Source organism: Oncorhynchus nerka, unplaced genomic scaffold (genome assembly GCF_034236695.1).
Source record: "Oncorhynchus nerka isolate Pitt River unplaced genomic scaffold, Oner_Uvic_2.0 unplaced_scaffold_1523, whole genome shotgun sequence".
Classification (NCBI taxonomy): Eukaryota; Metazoa; Chordata; class Actinopteri; order Salmoniformes; family Salmonidae; genus Oncorhynchus; species Oncorhynchus nerka.
In genome coordinates this window covers 19970-44127 of record NW_027039794.1, presented here as the reverse complement: position 1 = coordinate 44127, position 24158 = coordinate 19970, and the positions used below count along the sequence as shown (strand labels likewise).

Below are 24158 nucleotides of genomic sequence, written 5' to 3'. Positions count from 1 at the left end.
CTTGAGGAACACCAAAATGTACAGTTGATTTGTCAGAGGACAAGCCATTCACAGAGACAAACTGATATCTTTCCGACAGAAATACTTCCGGCCCTTCTTTAGACACTGTGTTAACAACCCTCCAGACGAGCTTCAATGCCATACAACTCTCCTTCCGTGGCCTCCAATTGCTCTTAAATACAAGTAAAACTAAATGCATGCTCTTCAATCGATCACTGCCCGCACCTGCTCGCCCGTCCAGCATCACTAATCTGCACTGTTGTGACTTAGAATATGTGGACAACTACAAATACCTGGGTGTCTGGTTAGACTGTAAACTTTCCTTCCAGACTCACATTAAGCATCTCCAATCCAAAATTAATTCTAGATTTGGCTTCCTATTTCGCAACAAAGCATCCTTCACTCATGCTGCCAAACATACCCTCGTAAAACTGACCATCCTACCGATCCTTGACTTTGGTGATGTCATCTATAAAATAGCCTCCAACACTCTACTCAACAAACTGGATGCAGTCTATCACAGTGCCATCCGTTTTGTCACCAAAGCCCGATATACAACCCACACCTTGCGACCTGTACGCTCTTGTTGGTTGGCCCTCGCTTCATACTCGTTGCCAAACCCACTGGCTCCAGGTTATCTACAAGTCTCTGCTAGGTAAAGCCCCGCCTTATATCAGCTCACTGGTCACCATAGCAGCACCCACTCGTAGCACGCGCTCCAGCAGGTATATCTCACTGGTCACCCCCAAAGCCAATTCCTCCTTTGGTCGTCTTTCCTTCCAGTTCTCTGCTGCCAATGACTGGAACGAACTGCAAAAATCACTGAAACTGGAGACTCACATCTCCCTCACTAGCTTTAAGCACCAGCTGTTAGAGCAGCAGATCACCGAGCCGCTCACAAGCATAAGATCACCATGTGCAACGCCAAGCGTCGGCTGGAGTGTAAAGCATTACATTACTCCCTCGCTCTTCCCACCTCTCCCTCGCTCTTCCCCTCTCTCCCTCGCTCTTCCCCTCTCTCCCTTGCTCTTCTCTCTCCTCGCTCTTCCCTCTCTCCCCCTCTCTCCTCGCTCTTCCCCCTCTCCCTCGCTCTTCCCCCTCTCCTCGCTCTCTCCCTCGCTCTTTCCCTCTCTCCCTCGCTCATCCTCGCTCTTCCCCTCTCCCTCGCTCTTCCCCTCTCCCTCGCTCTTCCCCTCTCCCCTCGCTCTTCCCTCTCCCTTCCCCTCTCCTCGCTCTTCCCCTCTCTCTTCCCCTCTCCCTTCCCCTCTCCCTCGCTCTTCCCCTCTCCCTCGCTCTTCCCCTCTCTCCTCGTCTTCCCCTCTCTCCCTCGCTCTTCCCCTCTCCCCTCGCTCTTCCCCTCTCCCTCGCTCTTCCCCTCTCTCCTCGTCTTCCCCTCTCCCTCGCTCTTCCCTCTCTTCCCCGTCTTCCCCTCTCCCTCGCTCTTCCCTCTTCCTCCTTCCCTCTCTCCCTCGCTCTTCCCCTTCCTCGCTCTTTCTCCCTCGCTCTTCCCCTCTCCCTCGCTCTTCCCCTCTCTCCCTCGCTCTTCCCCTCTCCTCGCTCTTCCCCCTCTCCCTCGCCTCCCTCTCCTCGCTCTTCTCTCCCTCTCTCCCTCGCTCTCCCTTCTTCCCCTCTCCTCTCTCCCTCCCCCCTCTCTCCCTCGCTCTTCTTCCTCCCTCGCTCTTCCCTCTCTCCTCGCTCTTCCCCTCTCCCTCGCTTCTTCCCTCTCTCCCTCGCTCTTCCCCTCTCTCCTCGCTCTCCTCGCTCTTCCCCCTCTTTCCTCGCTCTTCCCCCTCTCCCTCGCTCTTCCCCTCTCTCCCTCGCCTCTTCCCCTCTCTCCCTCGCTCTTCCCCGCTCTCCTCGCTCTTCCCCTCTCTTCCCCGCTCTCCCTCGCTCTTCCCCCTCCTCGCTCTTTCCTCTCTCCCTCGCTCTTCCCCTCTCTCCCTCGCTCTTCCCCTCTCCTCGTCTTCCCCTCTCTCCCTCGTCTTCCCCCTCTCCCTCGTCTTCCCCTCTCTCCCTCGCTCTTCCCCTCTCCCTCGCTCTTCCCCTCTCTCCCTCGCTCTTCCCCCCTCTTTCCCCCTCCCTCTTCTTTCTCCCTCTCTCTCCCTCTCTCTAGGTGGTGATGGGGAAGCTGAACGTAGACCTGGGGACAGTGCAGTATGATACAGAAGGCCTCTCACCTGTCCCTCTGGCTGCCCAGGTGGGTCTGGCTGCAGGGGCTGCTGTGGTGGTCCTAGTGGTGCTGGTCATCATCCTCATGTACAGGTCAGTCACAGGCACACTAACACACACACACACTAACACACACACTAACACACACTAACACACACACACACACACACACACACTAACACACACACTAACACACACACACACACTAACACACTAATACACACACGCACTAACACACGCGCTAACACACGCACGCACTAACACACGCACGCACTAACACACGCACGCACTAACACACACACGCACTAACACACACACGCACTAACACACGCACGCACTAACACACACACGCACTAACACACACTAATACACACACACACTAACACACACACACACACTAACACACACACGCACTAACACACACTAATACACACACACACTAATACACACACACACTAACACACACACACACACTAACACACACACACACACTAACACACTAACACACACACGCACTAACACACACGCTAACACACGCACACACTAACACACGCACGCACTAACACACGCACGCACTAACACACACACGCACGCACTAACACACACACGCACGCACTAACACACACACACGCACTAACACACACACGCACTAACACACACACACACTAACAGACACACGCACTAACACACACACACACTAACAGACACACACACACACACACTAACATACACACTAACACACACACACACACTAACATACACACTAACACACACACACACACTAACAGACACACTAACACACACACACACTAACAGACACACTAACACACACACACACTAACAGACACACTAACACACACACACACTAACAGACACACACACACACACACTAACATACACACACACACACACACACAAACATACACACTAACAGACACTAACACACACACACACACTAACAGACACACTAACACACACACACACACACACTAACAGACACACGAACACACAAACACACACACACACACACTAACACGTCATCTCAGTGTGTCAGAATGTGGAGGTGCAGATGGGGTGAGAGGTTATCTCTGACATTAAGTAACTGTTTCTCTGTGTGTGCAGGAGGAAGAGCAAACAGGCTCTGAAAGACTACAAGAAGGTCCTGGTTCAGCTGGAGACTCTGGAGATCAATGTGGGAGACCAGTGCAGGAAGGAGTTCACAGGTCAATACTCCTATCAATCTGTTTAGTAGAGTCTGAAATGAAACCCAATTTATCTGGCCCAAAGAGAGTTGACCCGGGCCCAAAGAGAGTTGACCCGGGCCAAGGAGAGTGACCCGGGCCCAAAGAGAGTGACCCGGGCCCAAGGAGAGTGACCCAGGCCCAAGGAGAGTAACCCGGGCCCAAGGAGAGTGACCCGGGCCCAAGGAGAGTGACCCGGGCCCAAAGAGAGTGACCCGGGCCCAAGGAGAGTAACCCGGGCCCAAGGAGAGTGACCCGGGCCCAAAGAGAGTGACCCGGGCCCAAGTATTGCTGTATAGAGGTTAGGGTGCCATTTCGGACCAGGAATATTCTCCTTTACAGATAGGATTAATTTATTCTCTCCTCTCCTCTCCTCTCCCCCAGATCTGATGACAGAGATGATGGATTTGAGTAGTGATGTGGGTGGACCAGGTATTCCTCTCCTGGACTATAAGACGTACGCAGAGCGCGTGTTCTTCCCCGGCCAGAGGGGGGCTCCACTGAGTCAGGACCTGAACCTGCCAGAGTCCCGCAGGCAGACAGTAGAACAAGGGCTGGGACAACTCAACAGCCTCCTCAACAACAAACTGTTCCTCATCAGGGTGAGCATCATACCAGGCTGAGATACTGCTGTCTAAATCGATTTACACAAACGTTCATTCACTGCAGGAGTCTCTAGAAGCACATTTCTGTGACCAACAAACAAAGATGTCTTTAACTCTAATCTCTCTCCTCCTCCTCCTCCTTTCCTCTCCTCTCCTCGCCCTCCTTCTCCCTCTCCTCCTCCCTCCTCCTCTCTTCTCCTCTCCTCCTCCCTTCCTCTTCTCCTCCTCTTCCTCTCTTCCCTCTTCTCCCTCTCTCCCTCTCCTCCTCTCCTTCCCTCTCCTCCTCTCCTTCTCCTTCTCCCTCTCCTCCTCCCTCTCCTCCTCTCCTTCTCCCTCTCCTTCTCCCTCTCCTCCTCCCCTCCTCCTCTCCTTCTCCTTCTCCCTCTCCTCCTCCTCTCCTCCTCCCCCTCCTCCTCTCCTTCTCCCTCTCCTCCTCTCCTTCTCCCCCTCCTCCTCTCCTTCTCCCTCTCCTTCTCCCCCTCCTCTCCTTCTCCCCCCCTCTTCTCCTCTCCTCCTCTCCTTCTCTCCCCCCCTCCTTCTCCCTCTCCTCTTCTCCTTCTCCTCCTCTCCTTCTCCCCCTCCTCTCTTCTCCCTCTCCTCCTCTCCTTCTCCCCCCCTCCTCTCCTTCTCCCTCTCCTCCTCTCCTTCTCCCTCTCCTTCTCCCTCTCCTCCTCTCCTTCTCCCTCTCCTTCTCCCTCTCCTCCTCTCCTTCTCCCTCTCCTTCTCCCCCTCCTCTCCTTCTCCCCCTACTCCTCCTCCCTCCCCTCCTTCTCCCTCTCCTCCTCTCCTTCTCCCCCTCCTCCTCCCTCTCCTCCTCTCCTTCTCCTTCTCCCTCTCCTCCTCCCCCTCCTCCTCTCCTTCTCCCCCTTCTCCCCTCTCCTCCTTCTCCTTCTCCCTCTCCTCCCCCCTCTCCCCCTCCTCTCCTCCTCTCCTTCTCCCCCTCCTCCTCTCCTTCTCCCTCTCCTTCTCCCCCCTCTTCTCCTTCTCCCCTACTCCTCTCCTCCTCTCCTCCCCTCCTTCTCCCTCTCCTCCTCTCCTTCTCCCCCCTCTCCTTCTCCCTCTCCTCTTCTCCCTCTCCTCCTCTCCTTCTCCCCCTCCTCTCCTTCTCCCTCTCCTCTCCTCTCCTTCTCCCCCTCCTCTCCTTCTCTCTCTCCTCCTCTCCTTCTCCCCCTACTCCTCTCCTCCTCTCCTTCTCCTCTCCTTCTCCCCCCTCCTCTCCTTCTCCCTCTCCTCCCTCTCCTCCGTCTCCTCCTCTCCTTCTCCCTCTCCTCCTCTCCTTCTCCCTCTCCTCCCTCTCCTCCGTCTCCTCCTCTCCTTCTCCCTCTCCTCCTCTCCTTCTCCCTCTCCTCCTCTCCTTCTCCCCCTCCTCTCCTTCTCCCTCTCCTCCCTCTCCCTCTCCTCCTCTCCTTCTCCCCTCCTCCTCTCCTTCTCCCCCTCCTCTCCTTCTCCCTCTCCTCCTCTCCTTCTCCCCTCCTCCTCTCCTCCTCTCCTTCTCCCCCTCTCCTTCTCCCTCTCCTCTCCCTCCTCCTCTCCTTCTCCTCCCTCTCCTCCCTCCCTCCCTCCTTCTCCCTCTCCTCCTCTCCTTCTCCCCCTCCTCCTCCCTCTCCTCCTCTCCTTCTCCCCCCTCCTCTCCTTCTCCCTCTCCTCCTCTCCTTCTCCCCCTCTCCCTCTCCTCCTCTCCTTCTCCCCCTACTCCTCTCCCCTCCTCCTCCTCTCCTCCCTCCTCTCCTTCTCCCCCACTCCTCTCCTTCTCCCTCTCCCTTCTCCCCCTCCTCTCCTTCTCCCCCTCCTCTCCTCCCCTCCTTCTCCCCCTCCTCTCCTTCTCCCCCCTCCTCTCCTCCCTCCCCTCCTTCTCCCTCTCCTCCTCTCCTTCTCCCCTCTCCTCCTCCCTCTCCTCCTCTCCTTCTCCCCCTCCTCTCCTTCTCCCTCTCCTCCTCTCCTTCTCCCCTCCTCCTCCTCTCCTTCTCCCCCTACTCCTCTCCTCCTCCCCCCTCCTCTCCTTCTCCCCCTCTCCTCTCCTTCTCCTCTCCTCCCTCTCCTCCTCTCCTTCTCCCCTCCTCCTCTCCTTCTCCCTCTCCTCCTCTCCTTCTCCCCTACTCCTCTCCTTCTCCCTCTCCTTCTCCCTCTCCTCCTCTCCTTCCCCCCCTCCTCTCCTTCTCCCTCTCCTCCCTCTCCCCCTCCTCTCCTTCTCCCGCCCCTCCTCTCCTTCTCCTCTCCTCCTCCTCCCTTCTCCCCCCTCCTCTCCTCCTTCTCCCTCTCCTTCTCCCCCTCCTCTCCCTTCCTCCCTCTCCTCCCCTCTCCTCTCCTCTCTCCCTCCTCTCCTCCCCCTCCTCTCCTTCTCCCTCTCCTCCTCTCCTTCTCCCCCCTCCTCTCCTTCTCCCTCTCCTCCTCTCCTTCTCCCCCCTCCTCTCCTTCTCCCTCTCCTCCCCTCCTCCCCCCTCTCCTCTCCTTCTCCCCCTCCTCTCCTTCTCCCCCCCTCCTCTCCTTCTCCCTCTCCTCCTCTCCTTCTCCCTCTCCTTCTCCCTCTCCTCCTCTCCTTCTCCCCCTCCTCTCCTTCTCCTCCTCTCCTTCTCCCTCTCCTCCTCTCCATCTCTCCCCCTCCTCTCCTTCTCCCTCTCCTCCTCTCCTTCTCCCTCTCCTCCTCTCCTTCTCCCCCCCCTTCCTCTCCTTCTCCCTCTCTCCTCCTCTCCTTCTCCCTCTCCTCCTCTCCTTCTCTCCCCCTCCTCTCCTTCTCCCCTCCTCCTCTCCTTCTCCCCCTCCTCTCTCCTTCTCCCTCTCCTCCTCTCCTTCTCCCTCCTCTCTCCTTCTCCCCTCTGACCTCTCCTCTCCCCTGCCCTCCTCTCCTTCTCCCTCTCTCTCTTTCTCCTCTCCTTCTCCTTCTCCCTCCTCCTCTCCCTCTAGAAGGCCCAAAACCCCCTTCCTCTCCTTCTCCCTCTCCTCTCCTCTCTCCTTCTCCCTCTCCTCCTCCCTCTCTCCCTCTCCTCCTCTCCTCCTCCTCCCTAGAGAGAGCTCCTCTCCTCTCCTCCTCTCCTCTCCTCTCCTCCTCTCCTTCTCCCTCCTCCTCCTCTCCTTCTCCCTCTCCTCCTCTCCTTCGCCCCTCCTCCTCTCTCCTTCTCCCTCTCCTCCTCTCCTTCTGACCTCCCTCTCCTCCTCTCCCTTCTCCCTCTACTCCTCTCCTTCTCCCCCTCCTCCTCTCCTTCTCCCTCTCCTCCTCTCCTTCTCCCCACTCCAGTTCATCCACACCCTCGAGGCCCAGCAGAACTTCTCCCAGCGTGACCGTGGCTACGTGGCGTCTCTCCTGACCATGGCCCTGCACGACCAGCTGGAGTACTTCACTGATGTCATGAAGACCTTACTGGGAGACCTGGTGCAGCAATACGTCACCAAGAACCCCAAACTCATGCTGCGCAGGTGGGTCCTGGTGGACCTGAACCGGTTACATATCAAATATCACTATATAGTGGTCTATTTGACCAGGGTCTATATATAGTGAATTCTCTTTAACCAGGGTCTATATATAGTGAAGTCTATTTGACCAGGGTATATATATAGTGACCAGGGTCTATATATAGTGACCAGGGTCTATATATAGTGACCAGGGTCTATATAGTGAAGTCTCTTTGACCAGGGTCTATATATAGTGACCAGGGTCTATATATAGTGACCAGGGTCTATATAGTGAAGTCTCTTTGACCAGGGTCTATATATAGTGACCAGGGTCTATATAGTGAAGTCTCTTTGACCAGGGTCTATATATAGTGACCAGGGTCTATATATAGTGAAGTCTCTTTGACCAGGGTCTATTTACAAAGTCTCTTTAACCAGGGTATATATATAATAGTGAAGTCTCTTTGACCAGGGTCTATATATAGTGAAGTCTCTTTTGACCAGGTGTCTGCAGGTGTATATAAGTGACCAGGGTATATAGTGAAGTCCAAAACCAGGGTCTATATATAGTGACCAGGTCTATGTGGGGTGACCAGGGTCTTCTATAGTGACCAGGGTCTATATATAGTGACCATGGTCAATATGTCAAATGTCTCTTTGACCAGGGTCTATATATAGTGACCAGGGTCTGAAACTGGAGCAGCAGGGTCTAGGTATATAGTGACCAGGGTCTATATAGTGAAGTCTCTTTGACCAGGGTCTATATATAGTGACCAGGGTCTATCCTAGGGCTAGTCCTGACCAGGGTCTATATAGAAAAGTCTCTTTGACCAGGGTCTATATAGTGCCAGTCTCTTTGACCAGGGTCTATATATAGTGACCAGGGTCTATGTTATAAGTGACCAGGGTCTATAATAGTGAAGTCTCAGTTTAACCAGGGTCTATATATAGTGACCAGGGTCTATATAGTGAAGTCTCTTTGACCAGGGTCTATATATAGTGACCAGGGTCTATATAACCAGTCTATATATAGTGACCAGGGTCTATATATAGTGACCAGGGTCTATATATAGTGAAGTCTCTTTTAACCAGGGTCTATATAGTGACCAGGGTCTATATAGTGAAGTCTCTTTGACCAGGGTCTATATATAGTGACCAGGGTCTATATATAGTGACCAGGGTCTATATAGTGAAGTCTCTTTAACCAGGGTCTATATATAGTGACCAGGGTCTATATATAGTGAAGTCTCTTTGACCAGGGTCTGTATAGTGAAGTCTCTTTGACCAGGGTCTATATATAGTGACCAGGGTCTATATATAGTGAAGTCTGTTTGACCAGGGTCTATATATAGTGACCAGGGTCTATATATAGTGAAGTCTCTTTGACCAGGGTCTATATATAGTGACCAGGGTCTATATATAGTGACCAGGGTCTATATATAGTGAAGTCTCTTTGACCAGGGTCTATATATAGTGCTCTCTTTGACCAGGGTCTATATACAGTGAAGTCTCTTTGACCAGGGTCTATATATAGTGACCAGGGTCTATATATAGTGACCAGGGTCTATATAGTGAAGTCTCTTTGACCAGGGTCTATATATAGTGACCAGGGTCTATATATAGTGAAGTCTCTTTGACCAGGGTCTATATATAGTGACCAGGGTCTATATATAGTGAAGTCTCTTTGACCAGGGTCTATATATAGTGACCAGGGTCTATATATAGTGAAGTCTCTTTGACCAGGGTCTATATATAGTGACCAGGGTCTATATATAGTGAAGTCTCTTTGACCAGGGTCTATATATAGTGACCAGGGTCTATATATAGTGAAGTCCCTTTGACCAGGGTCTATATATAGTGAAGTCTCTTTGACCAGGGTCTATATATAGTGACCAGGGTCTATATAGTGAAGTCTCTTTGACCAGGGTCTATATATAGTGACCAGGGTCTATATATAGTGACCAGGGTCTATATAGTGAAGTCTCTTTGACCAGGGTCTATATATAGTGACCAGGGTCTATATAGTGAAGTCTCTTTGACCAGGGTCTATATATAGTGACCAGGGTCTATATATAGTGAAGTCTCTTTTACCAGGGTCTATATAGTGAAGTCTCTTTGACCAGGGTCTAAATATAGTGACCAGGGTCTATATATAGTGAAGTCTCTTTGACCAGGGTCTATATATAGTGACCAGGGTCTATATATAGTGAAGTCTCTTTGACCAGGGTCTATATATAGTGACCAGGGTCTATATATAGTGAAGTCTCTTTGACCAGGGTCTATATAGTGAAGTCTCTTTGACCAGGGTCTATATATAGTGACCAGGGTCTATATAGTGAAGTCTCTTTGACCAGGGTCTATATATAGTGAAGTCTCTTTGACCAGGGTCTATATATAGTGACCAGGGTCTATATATAGTGAAGTCTCTTTGACCAGGGTCTATATATAGTGAAGTCTCTTTGACCAGGGTCTATATATAGTGACCAGGGTCTATATATAGTGACCAGGGTCTATATAGTGACCAGGGTCTATATATAGTGAAGTCTCTTTGACCAGGGTCTATATATAGTGAAGTCTCTTTAACCAGGGTCTATATATAGTGACCAGGGTCTATATAGTGAAGTCCTTTGACCAGGGTCTATATATAGTGACCAGGGTCTATATATAGTGAAGTCTCTTTGACCAGGGTCTATATATAGTGACCAGGGTCTATATATAGTGACCAGGGTCTATATAGTGGTCTCTTTAACCAGGGTCTATATATAGTGACCAGGGTCTATATAGTGAAGTCTCTTTAACCAGGGTCTATATATAGTGACCAGGGTCTATATATAGTGAAGTCTCTTTGACCAGGGTCTATATATAGTGAAGTCTCTTTAACCAGGGTCTATATATAGTGACCAGGGTCTATATAGTGAAGTCTCTTTGACCAGGGTCTATATATAGTGACCAGGGTCTATATATAGTGACCAGGGTCTATATATAGTGACCAGGGTCTATATATAGTGAAGTCTCTTTAACCAGGGTCTATATATAGTGACCAGGGTCTATATATAGTGACCAGGGTCTATATAGTGAAGTCTCTTTAACCAGGGTCTATATATAGTGACCAGGGTCTATATATAGTGAAGTCTCTTTGACCAGGGTCTATATAGTGAAGTCTCTTTGACCAGGGTCTATATATAGTGACCAGGGTCTATATATAGTGAAGTCTCTTTGACCAGGGTCTATATATAGTGACCAGGGTCTATATATAGTGAAGTCTCTTTGACCAGGGTCTATATATAGTGACCAGGGTCTATATATAGTGACCAGGGTCTATATATAGTGAAGTCTCTTTGACCAGGGTCTATATATAGTGAAGTCTCTTTGACCAGGGTCTATATATAGTGAAGTCTCTTTGACCAGGGTCTATATATAGTGACCAGGGTCTATATATAGTGACCAGGGTCTATATAGTGAAGTCTCTTTGACCAGGGTCTATATATAGTGACCAGGGTCTATATATAGTGAAGTCTCTTTGACCAGGGTCTATATATAGTGACCAGGGTCTATATATATTGAAGTCTCTTTGACCAGGGTCTATATATAGTGAAGTCTCTTTGACCAGGGTCTATATATAGTGACCAGGGTCTATATATAGTGAAGTCTCTTTGACCAGGGTCTATATATAGTGACCAGGGTCTATATAGTGAAGTCTCTTTGACCAGGGTCTATATATAGTGAAGTCTCTTTGACCAGGGTCTATATAGTGAAGTCTCTTTGACCAGGGTCTATATATAGTGACCAGGGTCTATATATAGTGAAGTCTCTTTGACCAGGGTCTATATATAGTGACCAGGGTCTATATATAGTGAAGTCTCTTTGACCAGGGTCTATATATAGTGACCAGGGTCTATATATAGTGAAGTCTCTTTGACCAGGGTCTATATATAGTGAAGTCTCTTTGACCAGGGTCTATATATAGTGACCAGGGTCTATATAGTGAAGTCTCTTTGACCAGGGTCTATATATAGTGACCAGGGTCTATATATAGTGAAGTCTCTTTGACCAGGGTCTATATATAGTGACCAGGGTCTATATATAGTGAAGTCTCTTTGACCAGGGTCTATATATAGTGACCAGGGTCTATATATTGACCAGGGTCTATATATAGTGACCAGGGTCTATATAGTGAAGTCTCTTTGACCAGGGTCTATATAGTGAAGTCTCTTTGACCAGGGTCTATATATAGTGACCAGTCTCTTTGACCAGGGTCTATATAGTGAAGTGAAGTCCCTTTGACCAGGGTCTATATATAGTGACCAGGGTCTATATATAGTGAAGTCTCTTTAACCAGGGTCTATATATAGTGACCAGGGTCTATATAGTGAAGTCTCTTTGACCAGGGTCTATATATAGTGACCAGGGTCTATATATAGTGACCAGGGTCTATATAGTGAAGTCTCTTTGACCAGGGTCTATATATAGTGAAGTCTCTTTGACCAGGGTCTATATATAGTGAAGTCTCTTGAAGTCTCTTTAACCAGGGTCTATATATAGTGACCAGGGTCTATATATAGTGACGAGGGTCTATATAGTGAAGTCTCTTTGACCAGGGTCTATATATAGTGACCAGGGTCTATATAGTGAAGTCTCTTTGACCAGGGTCTATATAGTGAAGTCTCTTTGACCAGGGTCTATATATAGTGACCAGGGTCTATATAGTGAAGTCTCTTTGACCAGGGTCTATATATAGTGACCAGGGTCTATATATAGTGACCAGGGTCTATATAGTGAAGTCTCTTTAACCAGGGTCTATATATAGTGACCAGGGTCTATTTGGTGAAGTCTCTTTGACCAGGGTCTAAATATAGTGACCAGGGTCTATATATAGTGACCAGGGTCTATATAGTGAAGTCTCTTTGACCAGGGTCTATATATAGTGACCAGGGTCTATATATAGTGAAGTCTCTTTGACCAGGGTCTATATATAGTGAAGTCTCTTTAACCAGGGTCTATATATAGTGACCAGGGTCTATATATAGTGACCAGGGTCTATATAGTGAAGTCTCTTTGACCAGGGTCTCTTTGACCAGGGTCTATATATAGTGACCAGGGTCTATATAGTGAAGTCTCTTTGACCAGGGTCTATAGTGAAGTCTCTTTGACCAGGGTCTATATATAGTGACCAGGGTCTATATAGTGAAGTCTCTTTGACCAGGGTCTATATATAGTGACCAGGGTCTATATATAGTGAAGTCCCTTTGACCAGGGTCTATATATAGTGAAGTCTCTTTGACCAGGGTCTATATATAGTGACCAGGGTCTATATATAGTGAAGTCTCTTTGACCAGGGTCTATATATAGTGACCAGGGTCTATATATAGTGAAGTCTCTTTGACCAGGGTCTATATATAGTGACCAGGGTCTATATATAGTGAAGTCCCTTTGACCAGGGTCTATATATAGTGAAGTCTCTTTGACCAGGGTCTATATATAGTGACCAGGGTCTATATAGTGAAGTCTCTTTGACCAGGGTCTATATATAGTGACCAGGGTCTATATAGTGAAGTCTCTTTGACCAGGGTCTATATATAGTGACCAGGGTCTATATATAGTGAAGTCTCTTTGACCAGGGTCTATATATAGTGACCAGGGTCTATATATAGTGAAGTCTCTTTGACCAGGGTCTATATATAGTGACCAGGGTCTATATATAGTGAAGTCTCTTTGACCAGGGTCTATATATAGTGACCAGGGTCTATATAGTGAAGTCTCTTTGACCAGGGTCTATATATAGTGAAGTCTCTTTGACCAGGGTCTATATATAGTGAAGTCTCTTTGACCAGGGTCTATATATAGTGAAGTCTCTTTGACCAGGGTCTATATATAGTGAAGTCTCTTTAACCAGGGTCTATATATATTGACCAGGGTCTATATATAGTGACCAGGGTCTATATAGTGAAGTCTCTTTGACCAGGGTCTTTGACCAGGGTCTATATATAGTGACCAGGGTCTATATAGTGAAGTCTCTTTGACCAGGGTCTATATATAGTGACCAGGGTCTATATAGTGAAGTCTCTTTGACCAGGGTCTATAGTGACCAGGGATAGTCTCTTTGACCAGGGTCTATATATAGTGACCAGGGTCTATATAGTGAAGTCTCTTTGACCAGGGTCTATATATAGTGACCAGGGTCTATATATAGTGACCAGGGTCTATATAGTGAAGTCTCTTTGACCAGGGTCTATATATATTGACCAGGGTCTATATAGTGAAGTCTCTTTGACCAGGGTCTATATATAGTGACCAGGGTCTATATATAGTGACCAGGGTCTATATAGTGAAGTCTCTTTGACCAGGGTCTATATATAGTGACCAGGGTCTATATAGTGAAGTCTCTTTGACCAGGGTCTATATATAGTGACCAGGGTCTATATATAGTGACCAGGGTCTATATAGTGAAGTCTCTTTGACCAGGGTCTATATATATTGACCAGGGTCTATATAGTGAAGTCCCTTTGACCAGGGTCTATATATAGTGAAGTCCCTTTGACCAGGGTCTATATATAGTGAAGTCTCTTTGACCAGGGTCTATATATAGTGACCAGGGTCTATATAGTGAAGTCTCTTTGACCAGGGTCTATATATAGTGACCAGGGTCTATATATAGTGACCAGGGTCTATATAGTGAAGTCTCTTTGACCAGGGTCTATATATATTGACCAGGGTCTATATAGTGAAGTCTCTTTGACCAGGGTCTATATATAGTGACCAGGGTCTATATATAGTGAAGTCTCTTTAACCAGGGTCTATATATAGTGAAGTATCTTTAACCAGGGTCTATATATAGTGAAGTCTCTTTGACCAGGGTCTATATATAGTGACCAGGGTCTATATATAGTGAAGTCCCTTTGACCAGGGTCTATATATAGTGACCAGGGTCTATATATAGTGAAGTCTCTTTAACCAGGGTCTATATATAGTGACCAGGGTCTATATATAGTGACCAGGGTCTATATATAGTGAAGTCCCTTTGACCAGGGTCTATATATAGTGAAGTCTCTTTGACCAGGGTCTATATAGTGAAGTCTCTTTGACCAGGGTCTATATATAGTGACCAGGGTCTATATATAGTGAAGTCTCTTTGACCAGGGTCTAGTCTCTTTATATAGTGACCAGGGTCTATATAGTGAAGTCTCTTTGACCAGGGTCTATATAGTGAAGTCTCTTTGACCAGGGTCTATATATAGTGAAGTCTTTTTTTAACCAGGGTCTATATATAGTGACTCTTTGACCAGGGTCTATATATAGTGACCAGGGTCTATATAGTGAAGTCTCTTTAACCAGGGTCTATATATAGTGACCAGGGTCTATATAGTGAAGTCTCTTTAACCAGGGTCTATATATAGTGACCAGGGTCTATATATAGTGAAGTCTCTTTGACCAGGGTCTATATATAGTGACCAGGGTCTATATAGTGAAGTCTCTTTGACCAGGGTCTATATATAGTGAAGTCTCTTTCTCTTTAACCAGGGTCTATATATAGTGACCAGGGTCTATATAGTGAAGTCTATATTGACCAGGGTCTATATATAGTGAAGTCCCTTTGACCAGGGTCTATATATAGTGAAGTCTGTTTGACCAGGGTCTATATATAGTGAAGTCTCTTTGACCAGGGTCTATATATAGTGACCAGGGTATATATATAGTGAAGTCCCTTTGACCAGGGTCTATGTATAGTGAAGTCTCTTTGACCAGGGTCTATATAGTGAAGTCTCTTTGACCAGGGTCTATATATAGTGACCAGGGTCTATATATAGTGACCAGGGTCTATATAGTGAAGTCTCTTTAACCAGGGTCTATATATAGTGACCAGGGTCTATATAGTGAAGTCTCTTTGACCAGGGTCTATATATAGTGACCAGGGTCTATATATAGTGAAGTCTCTTTAACCAGGGTCTATATATAATGAAGTCTCTTTGACCAGGGTCTATATATAGTTACCAGGGTCTATATATAGTGACCAGGGTCTATATATAGTGAAGTCCCTTTGACCAGGGTCTATATATAGTGACCAGGGTCTATAGGGTCTATAGTGAAGTCTCTTTGACCAGGGTCTTTGACCAGGGTCTATATATAGTGACCAGGGTCTATATAGTGAAGTCTCTTTCAACCAGGGTCTATATATAGTGACCAGGGTCTATATAGTGAAGTCTGTTTGACCAGGGTCTATATATAGTGACCAGTCTATATATAGTGACCAGGGTCTATATAGTGAAGTCTCTCTTTGACCAGGGTCTATATATAGTGACCAGGGTCTATATAGTAGTCTCTTTGACCAGGGTCTATATATAGTGAAGTCTCTTTGACCAGGGTCTATATATAGTGACCAGGGTCTATATAGTGAAGTCTCTTTGACCAGGGTCTATATATAGTGAAGTCTATATTTGACCAGGGTCTATATATAGTGAAGTCTCTTTGACCAGGGTCTATATATAGTAGTCTATATAGTGAAGTCTCTTTGACCAGGGTCTAGTATATAGTAGGTCTATATAGTGAAGTCTCTTTGACCAGGGTCTATATATAGTGACCAGGGTCTATATATAGTGAAGTCTCTTTGACCAGGGTCTATATATAGTGAAGTCTCTTTGACCAGGGTCTATATGAATAGGGTCTATATATAGTGACCAGGGTCTATATAGTGAAGTCTCTTTGACCAGGGTCTATATATAGTGACCAGGGTCTATATATAGTGAAGTCTCTTTAACCAGGGTCTATATATAGTGAAGTATCTTTAACCAGGGTCTATATATAGTGAAGTCTCTTTGACCAGGGTCTATATATAGTGACCAGGGTCTATATATAGTGAAGTCCCTTTGACCAGGGTCTATATATAGTGACCAGGGTCTATATATAGTGAAGTCTCTTTAACCAGGGTCTATATATAGTGACCAGGGTCTATATATAGTGACCAGGGTCTATATATAGTGAAGTCCCTTTGACCAGGGTCTATATATAGTGAAGTCCCTTTGACCAGGGTCTATATATAGTGAAGTCTCTTTGACCAGGGTCTATATATAGTGACCAGGGTCTATATATAGTGAAGTCTCTTTGACCAGGGTCTATATATAGTGACCAGGGTCTATATATAGTGACCAGGGTCTATATAGTGAAGTCTCTTTGACCAGGGTCTATATATAGTGAAGTCTCTTTAACCAGGGTCTATATATAGTGACCAGGGTCTATATATAGTGACCAGGGTCTATATAGTGAAGTCTCTTTAACCAGGGTCTATATATAGTGACCAGGGTCTATATAGTGAAGTCTCTTTAACCAGGGTCTATATATAGTGACCAGGGTCTATATATAGTGAAGTCTCTTTGACCAGGGTCTATATATAGTGACCAGGGTCTATATATAGTGAAGTCTCTTTGACCAGGGTCTATATATAGTGAAGTCTCTTTAACCAGGGTCTATATATAGTGACCAGGGTCTATATAGTGAAGTCTCTTTGACCAGGGTCTATATATAGTGAAGTCCCTTTGACCAGGGTCTATATATAGTGAAGTCTCTTTGACCAGGGTCTATATATAGTGAAGTCTCTTTGACCAGGGTCTATATATAGTGACCAGGGTCTATATATAGTGAAGTCCCTTTGACCAGGGTCTATGTATAGTGAAGTCTCTTTGACCAGGGTCTATATAGTGAAGTCTCTTTGACCAGGGTCTATATAGTGAAGTCTCTTTGACCAGGGTCTATATATAGTGACCAGGGTCTATATAGTGAAGTCTCTTTGACCAGGGTCTATATATAGTGACCAGGGTCTATATAGTGAAGTCTCTTTGACCAGGGTCTATATATAGTGACCAGGGTCTATATATAGTGAAGTCTCTTTAACCAGGGTCTATATATAATGAAGTCTCTTTGACCAGGGTCTATATATAGTTACCAGGGTCTATATATAGTGACCAGGGTCTATATATAGTGAAGTCCCTTTGACCAGGGTCTATATATAGTGACCAGGGTCTATATATAGTGAAGTCTCTTCAGGGTCTTTAACCAGGGTCTATATAGTAGTGACCAGGGTCTATATAGTGAAGTCTCTTTGACCAGGGTCTATATATAGTGACCAGGGTCTATATATAGTGAAGTCTCTTTGACCAGGGTCTATATATAGTGACCAGGGTCTATATATAGTGACCAGGGTCTATATAGTGAAGTCTCTTTGACCAGGGTCTATATATAGTGACCAGGGTCTATATAGTGAAGTCTCTTTGACCAGGGTCTATATATAGTGACCAGAGTCTATATATAGTGAAGTGAAGGGTCTCTTTGACCAGGGTCTATATAGTGACCAGGGTCTATATAGTGAAGTCTCTTTGACCAGGGTCTATATATAGTGACCAGGGTCTATATTGAAGTCTCTTTGACCAGGGTCTATATATAGTGAAGTCTCTTTGACCAGGGTCTATATATAGTGAAGTCTCTTTGACCAGGGTCTATATATGACCAGGGTGAAGTCTCTTTGACCAGGGTCTATATATAGTGACCAGGGTCTATATATAGAAGTCTCTTTGACCAGGGTCTATATAGTGAAGTCTCTTTGACCAGGGTCTATATATAGTGACCAGGGTCTATATATAGTGAAGTCTCTTTGACCAGGGTCTATATATAGTGACCAGGGTCTATATATAGTGAAGTCTCTTTGACCAGGGTCCTTTGACCAGGGTCTATATAGTGAAGTCTCTTTGACCAGGGTCTATATATAGTGACCAGGGTCTATATAGTGAAGTCTCTTTGACCAGGGTCTATATATAGTGACCAGGGTCTATATATAGTGACCAGGACCAGGGTCTATATATAGTGAAGTATCTTTGACCAGGGTCTATATAGTGAAGTCTCTTTGACCAGGGTCTATATATAGTGAAGTCTCTTTAACCAGGGTCTATATATAGTGAAGTATCTTTATCTCTTTGACCAGGGTCTATATATAGTGAAGTCTATTTGACCAGGGTCTATATATAGTTACCAGGGTCTATATATAGTTACCAGGGTCTATATATAGTGACCAGGGTCTATATATAGTGAAGTCTCTTTGACCAGGGTCTATATATAGTGACCAGGGTCTATATAGTGAAGTCTCTTTGACCAGGGTCTATATATAGTGACCAGGGTCTATATATAGTGACCAGGGTCTATATATAGTGAAGTATCTTTAACCAGGGTCTATATATAGTGAAGTATCTTTGACCAGGGTCTATATATAGTGAAGTCTCTTTAACCAGGGTCTATATATAGTGAAGTATCTTTAACCAGGGTCTATATATAGTGAAGTCTATTTGACCAGGGTCTATATATAGTTACCAGGGTCTATATATAGTTACCAGGGTCTATATATAGTGACCAGGGTCTATATATAGTGAAGTCTCTGTAACCAGGGTCTATATATAGTGAAGTATCTTTAACCAGGGTCTATATATAGTGAAGTCTCTTCGACCAGGGTCTATATATAGTTACCAGGGTCTATATATAGTGACCAGGGTCTATATATAGTGAAGTCCCTTTGACCAGGGTCTATGTATAGTGAAGTCTCTTTGACCAGGGTCTATATAGTGAAGTCTCTTTGACCAGGGTCTATATATAGTGACCAGGGTCTATATATAGTGACCAGGGTCTATATAGTGAAGTCTCTTTAACCAGGGTCTATATATAGTGACCAGGGTCTATATAGTGAAGTCTCTTTGACCAGGGTCTATATATAGTGACCAGGGTCTATATATAGTGAAGTCTCTTTAACCAGGGTCTATATATAATGAAGTCTCTTTGACCAGGGTCTATATATAGTTACCAGGGTCTATATATAGTGACCAGGGTCTATATATAGTGAAGTCCCTTTGACCAGGGTCTATATATAGTGACCAGGGTCTATATATAGTGAAGTCTCTTTAACCAGGGTCTATATATAGTGACCAGGGTCTATATAGTGAAGTCTCTTCAACCAGGGTATATATATAGTGACCAGGGTCTATATAGTGAAGTCTGTTTAACCAGGGTCTATACATAGTGACCAGGGTCTATATATAGTGACCAGGGTCTATATAGTGAAGTCTCTTTGACCAGGGTCTATATATAGTGACCAGGGTCTATATAGTGAAGTCTCTTTGACCAGGGTCTATATATAGTGACCAGAGTCTATATATAGTGAAGTCTCTTTGAGTCTATATATAGTGAAGTCTCTTTGACCAGGGTCTATATATAGTGACCAGGGTCTATATAGTGAAGTCTCTTTGACCAGGGTCTATATATAGTGAAGTCTCTTTGACCAGGGTCTATATATAGTGAAGTCTCTTTGACCAGGGTCTATATATAGTGAAGTCTCTTTGACCAGGGTCTATATATAGTGAAGTCTCTTTAACCAGGGTCTATATATAGTGACCAAGGTCTATATATAGTGACCAGGGTCTATATAGTGAAGTCTCTTTGACCAGGGTCTATATATAGTGACCAGGGTCTATATAGTGAAGTCTCTTTGACCAGGGTCTCTTTGACCAGGGTCTATATATAGTGACCAGGGTCTATATATAGTGAAGTCCCTTTGACCAGGGTCTATATATAGTGAAGTCTCTTTGACCAGGGTCTATATATAGTGACCAGGGTCTATATAGTGAAGTCTCTTTGACCAGGGTCTATATATAGTGACCAGGGTCTATATATAGTGACCAGGGTCTATATATAGTGAAGTATCTTTAACCAGGGTCTATATATAGTGAAGTCTCTTTGACCAGGGTCTATATATAGTGAAGTCTCTTTAACCAGGGTCTATATAGTGAAGTCTCTTTGACCAGGGTCTATATAGTGACCAGGGTCTATATAGTGAAGTCTCTTTGACCAGGGTCTATATATAGTCTTTAACCAGGGTCTATATATAGTGACCAGGGTCTATATATAGTGAAGTCTCTTTAACCAGGGTCTATATATGAAGTCTCCAGGGTCTATATATAGTGACCAGGGTCTATATAGTGAAGTCTCTTTAACCAGGGTCTATATATAGTGACCAGGGTCTATATACATTTACATTTAAGTCATTTAGCAGACGCTCTTATCCAGAGCGACTTACAAATTGGGTGCATTCACCTTATGACCTCCAGTGGAACAGTAGTGCATCTAAATCTTTTCAGGGGAGGGGGTGAGAGGGATTACTTTATCCTATCCTAGGTATTCCTTAAGAGGTGGGGTTTCAGGTGTCTCCGGTGGTGATTGACTCCGCTGTCCTGGCGTCGTGAGGAGTTTGTTCCACCATTGGGGGCCAGAGCAGCGAACAGTTTTGACTGGGCTGAGCGGGAACTGTACTTCCTCCCAGTGGTAGGGAGGCGAGCAGGCCAGAGGTGGATGAACGCAGTGCCCTTGTTTGGGTGTAGGCCTGATCAGAGCCTGGAGGTACTGAGGTGCCGTTCCCCTCACAGCTCCGTAGGCAAGCACCATGGTCTTGTAGCGGATGCGAGCTTCAACTGGAAGCCAGTGGAGGAGCGGAGGAGCGGGGTGGCGTGAGAGAACAGGAAGGTTGAACACCAGACGGGCTGCGGCGTTCTGGATGAGTTGTAGGGGTTTAATGGCACAGGCAGGGAGCCCAGCCAACAGCGAGTTGCAGTAATCCCAGACGGGAGATGACAAGTGCCTGGATTAGGACCTGCGCCGCTTCCTGTGAGGCAGGGTCGTACTCTGCGGATGTTGTAGAGCATGAACCTACAGGAACGGGCCACCGCCTTGATGTTAGTTGAGAACGACAGGGTGTTGTCCAGGATCACGCCAAGGTTCTTAGCGCTCTGGGAGGAGGACACAATGGAGTTGTCAACCGTGATGGCGAGATCATGGAACGGGCAGTCCTTCCCGGGAGGAAGAGCAGCTCCGTCTTGCCGAGGTTCAGCTTGAGGTGGTGATCCGTCATCCACACGGATATGTCTGCCAGACATGCAGAGATGCGATTCGCCACCTGGTCATCAGAAGGGGAAAGGAGAAGATTAATTGTGTGTCGTCTGCATAGCAATGATAGGAGAGACCATGTGAGGTTATGACAGAGCCAAGTGACTTGGTGTATAGCGAGAATAGGAGAGGGCCTAGAACAGAGCCCTGGGGGACACCAGTGGTGAGCACGTGGTGTGGAGACGGATTTCTCGCCACGCCACCTGGTAGGAGCGACCTGTCAGGTAGGACGCAATCCAAGCGTGGGCCGCGCCGAGAGATGCCCAACTCGGAGAGGGTGGAGAGGAGGATCTGATGGTTCACAGTATCGAAGGCAGCCGATAGGTCTAGAAGGATGAGAGCAGAGGAGAGAGAGTTAAGCTTTTAGCAGTGCGGAGCGCCTCCGTGATACAGAGAAGAGCAGTCTCAGTTGAATGACTAGTCTTGAAACCTGACTGATTTGGATCAAGAAGGTCATTCTGAGAGAGATAGGCGGGAGAGCTGGCCAAGGACGGCACGTTCAAGAGTTTTGGAGAGAAAAGAAAGAAGGGATACTGGTCTGTAGTTGTTGACATCGGAGGGATCAGTGTAGGTTTTTTTCAGAAGGGGGTGCAACTCTCGCTCTCTTGAAGACGGAAGGGCGTAGCCAGCGGTCAGGGATGAGTTGATGAGCGAGGTGAGGTAAGGGAGGAGGTCTCCGGAAATGGTCTGGAGAAGAGAGGAGGGGATAGGGTCAAGCGGGCAGGTTGTAGGGGCGGCCGGCCGTCACAAGACGCGAGATTTCATCTGGAGAGAGAGGGGAGAAAGAGGTCAGAGCACAGGGTAGGGCAGTGAGCAGAACCAGCGGTGTCGTTTGACTTAGCAAACGAGGATCGGATGTCGTCGACCTTCTTTTCAAAATGGTTGAGAAGTCATCTGCAGAGAGGGAGGAGGGGGAGGGGAGAAGAGGATTCAGGAGGAGGAGAAAGGTTGCAAAGAGCTTCCTAGGGTTAGAGGCAGATGCTTGGAATTTAGAGTGGTAGAAAGTGGCTTTAGCAGAGAGAGAAAGAGGAAAATGTAGAGAGGAGGGAGTGAAAGGATGTCAGGTCCAGGGAGTGAAGTTTCCTCCATTTCCGCTCGGCTGCCCGGAGCCCTGTTCTGTGAGCTCGCAATGAGTCGTCGAGCCACGGAGCGGGAGGGGAGGACCGAGCCGGCCTGGAGGATAAGGGACATAGAGAGTCAAAGGATGCAGAAAGGGAGGAGAGGAGGGTTGAGGAGGCAGAATCAGGAGATAGGTTGGAGAAGGTTTGAGCAGAGGGAAGAGATGATAGGATGGAAGAGGAGAGAGTAGCGGGGGAGAGAAGCGAAGGTTGGGACGGCGCGATACCATCCGAGTAGGGGCAGTGTGGGAAGTGTTGGATGAGAGCGAGAGGGGAAAAGGATACAAGGTAGTGGTCGGAGACTTGGAGGGAGTTGCAACGAGGTTAGTGGAAGAACAGCATCTAGTAAAGATGAGGTCGAGCGTATTTCCTGCCTTGTGAGTAGGGGGAAGGTGAGAGGGTGAGGTCAAAGAGGAGAGGAGTGGAAAGAAGGAGGCAGAGAGGAATGAGTCAAAGGTAGGCGTGGGGGAGGTTAAAGTCGCCCAGAACTGTGAGAGGTGAGCCGTCCTCAGGAAAGGAGCTTATCAAGGCATCAAGCTCATTGATGAACTCTCCGAGGGAACCTGGAGGGCGATAAATGATAAGGATGTTAAGCTTGAAAGGGCTGGTAACTGTGACAGCATGGAATTCAAAAGGAGCGATAGACAGATGGGTAAGGGAGAAAGAGAGAATGACCACTTGGGAGAGATGAGGATCCCGGTGCCACCACCCCGCTGACCAGAAGCTCTCGGGGTGTGCGAGAACACGTGGGCAGGAGAGAGAGCAGTAGGAGTAGCAGTGTTGTCTGTGGTGATCCATGTTTCCGTCAGTGCCAAGAAGTCGAGGACTGGAGGGAGACATAGGCGGAGATGAACTCTGCCTTGTTGGCCGCAGATCGGCAGTTCCAGAGGCTACCGGAGACCTGGAACTCCGTGGAGTCGTGCGCTGGGACCACCAGATTAGGGTGGCCGCGGCCCGCGGTGTGGAGCGTTTGTATGGTCTGTGCAGAGAGGAGAGAACAGGGATAGACAGACACATAGTTGACAGGCTACACAAGAGGCTACGCTAATGCAAAGGAGATTGGAATGACAAGTGGACTACACGTCACGAGTGTTCAGAGAGTTAAGCTTACGTAGCAAGAATCTTATTGACTAAAATGATTAAAATGATACAGTACTGCTGAAGTAGGCTGGCTGGCGAGAGGACTGCGTTGTTGACTAAGTAGGCTAGTTGGCATTAGCTGCGTTGTTGACACTACACTAATCAAGTCGTTCCGTTGAGTGTAATAGTTTCTACTGTGCTGCTATTCGGGGCTAGCTGGCTGGCTAGCAGTGTTGATTACGTTGCGTTGCGTTAAAGAACGACAATAGCTGGCTAACTAACCTAGGAAATCGCTCTAGACTACACAATTATCTTTGATACAAAGACGGCTATGTAGCTAGCTATGTAGCTAGCTACGATCAAACAAATCAAGCCGTTGTACTGTGAAATGAAATGAAAAATGTGATACTACCTGTGGAGCGAGCGAAATGCGACGGATTGTTGAGTGCAGAAGTTCTGTTCGGTAGACGTTGGCTAGCTGTTGGCTAGCTAGCAGAGTCTCCTATGTTAAGGACATAAAACTACACACTCTAAACTAAGACAATTATCTTGGGTACGAAGACAGCAAAGAGCAATACGTACGAACGAAGTAC

General features: G+C 47.0%; 1 protein-coding gene across 1 annotated transcript in view; it reads left to right on the top strand.

The window, feature by feature from the left end:
• The window catches only part of LOC135568520 (plexin-B1-like), a gene marked incomplete at its 5' end in the record, with an annotated part of 95699 nt that overhangs the window by 52904 nt on the left and 18637 nt on the right, over positions 1 to 24158 (top strand). Inside the window, 4 exons of the mRNA XM_065015311.1 lie at positions 2114 to 2262; positions 3292 to 3392; positions 3795 to 4012; positions 7248 to 7426. Of these exons, the coding sequence (XP_064871383.1) occupies positions 2114 to 2262; positions 3292 to 3392; positions 3795 to 4012; positions 7248 to 7426 (647 nt within the window). The remainder of the gene's footprint in view (positions 1 to 2113; positions 2263 to 3291; positions 3393 to 3794; positions 4013 to 7247; positions 7427 to 24158) is intronic.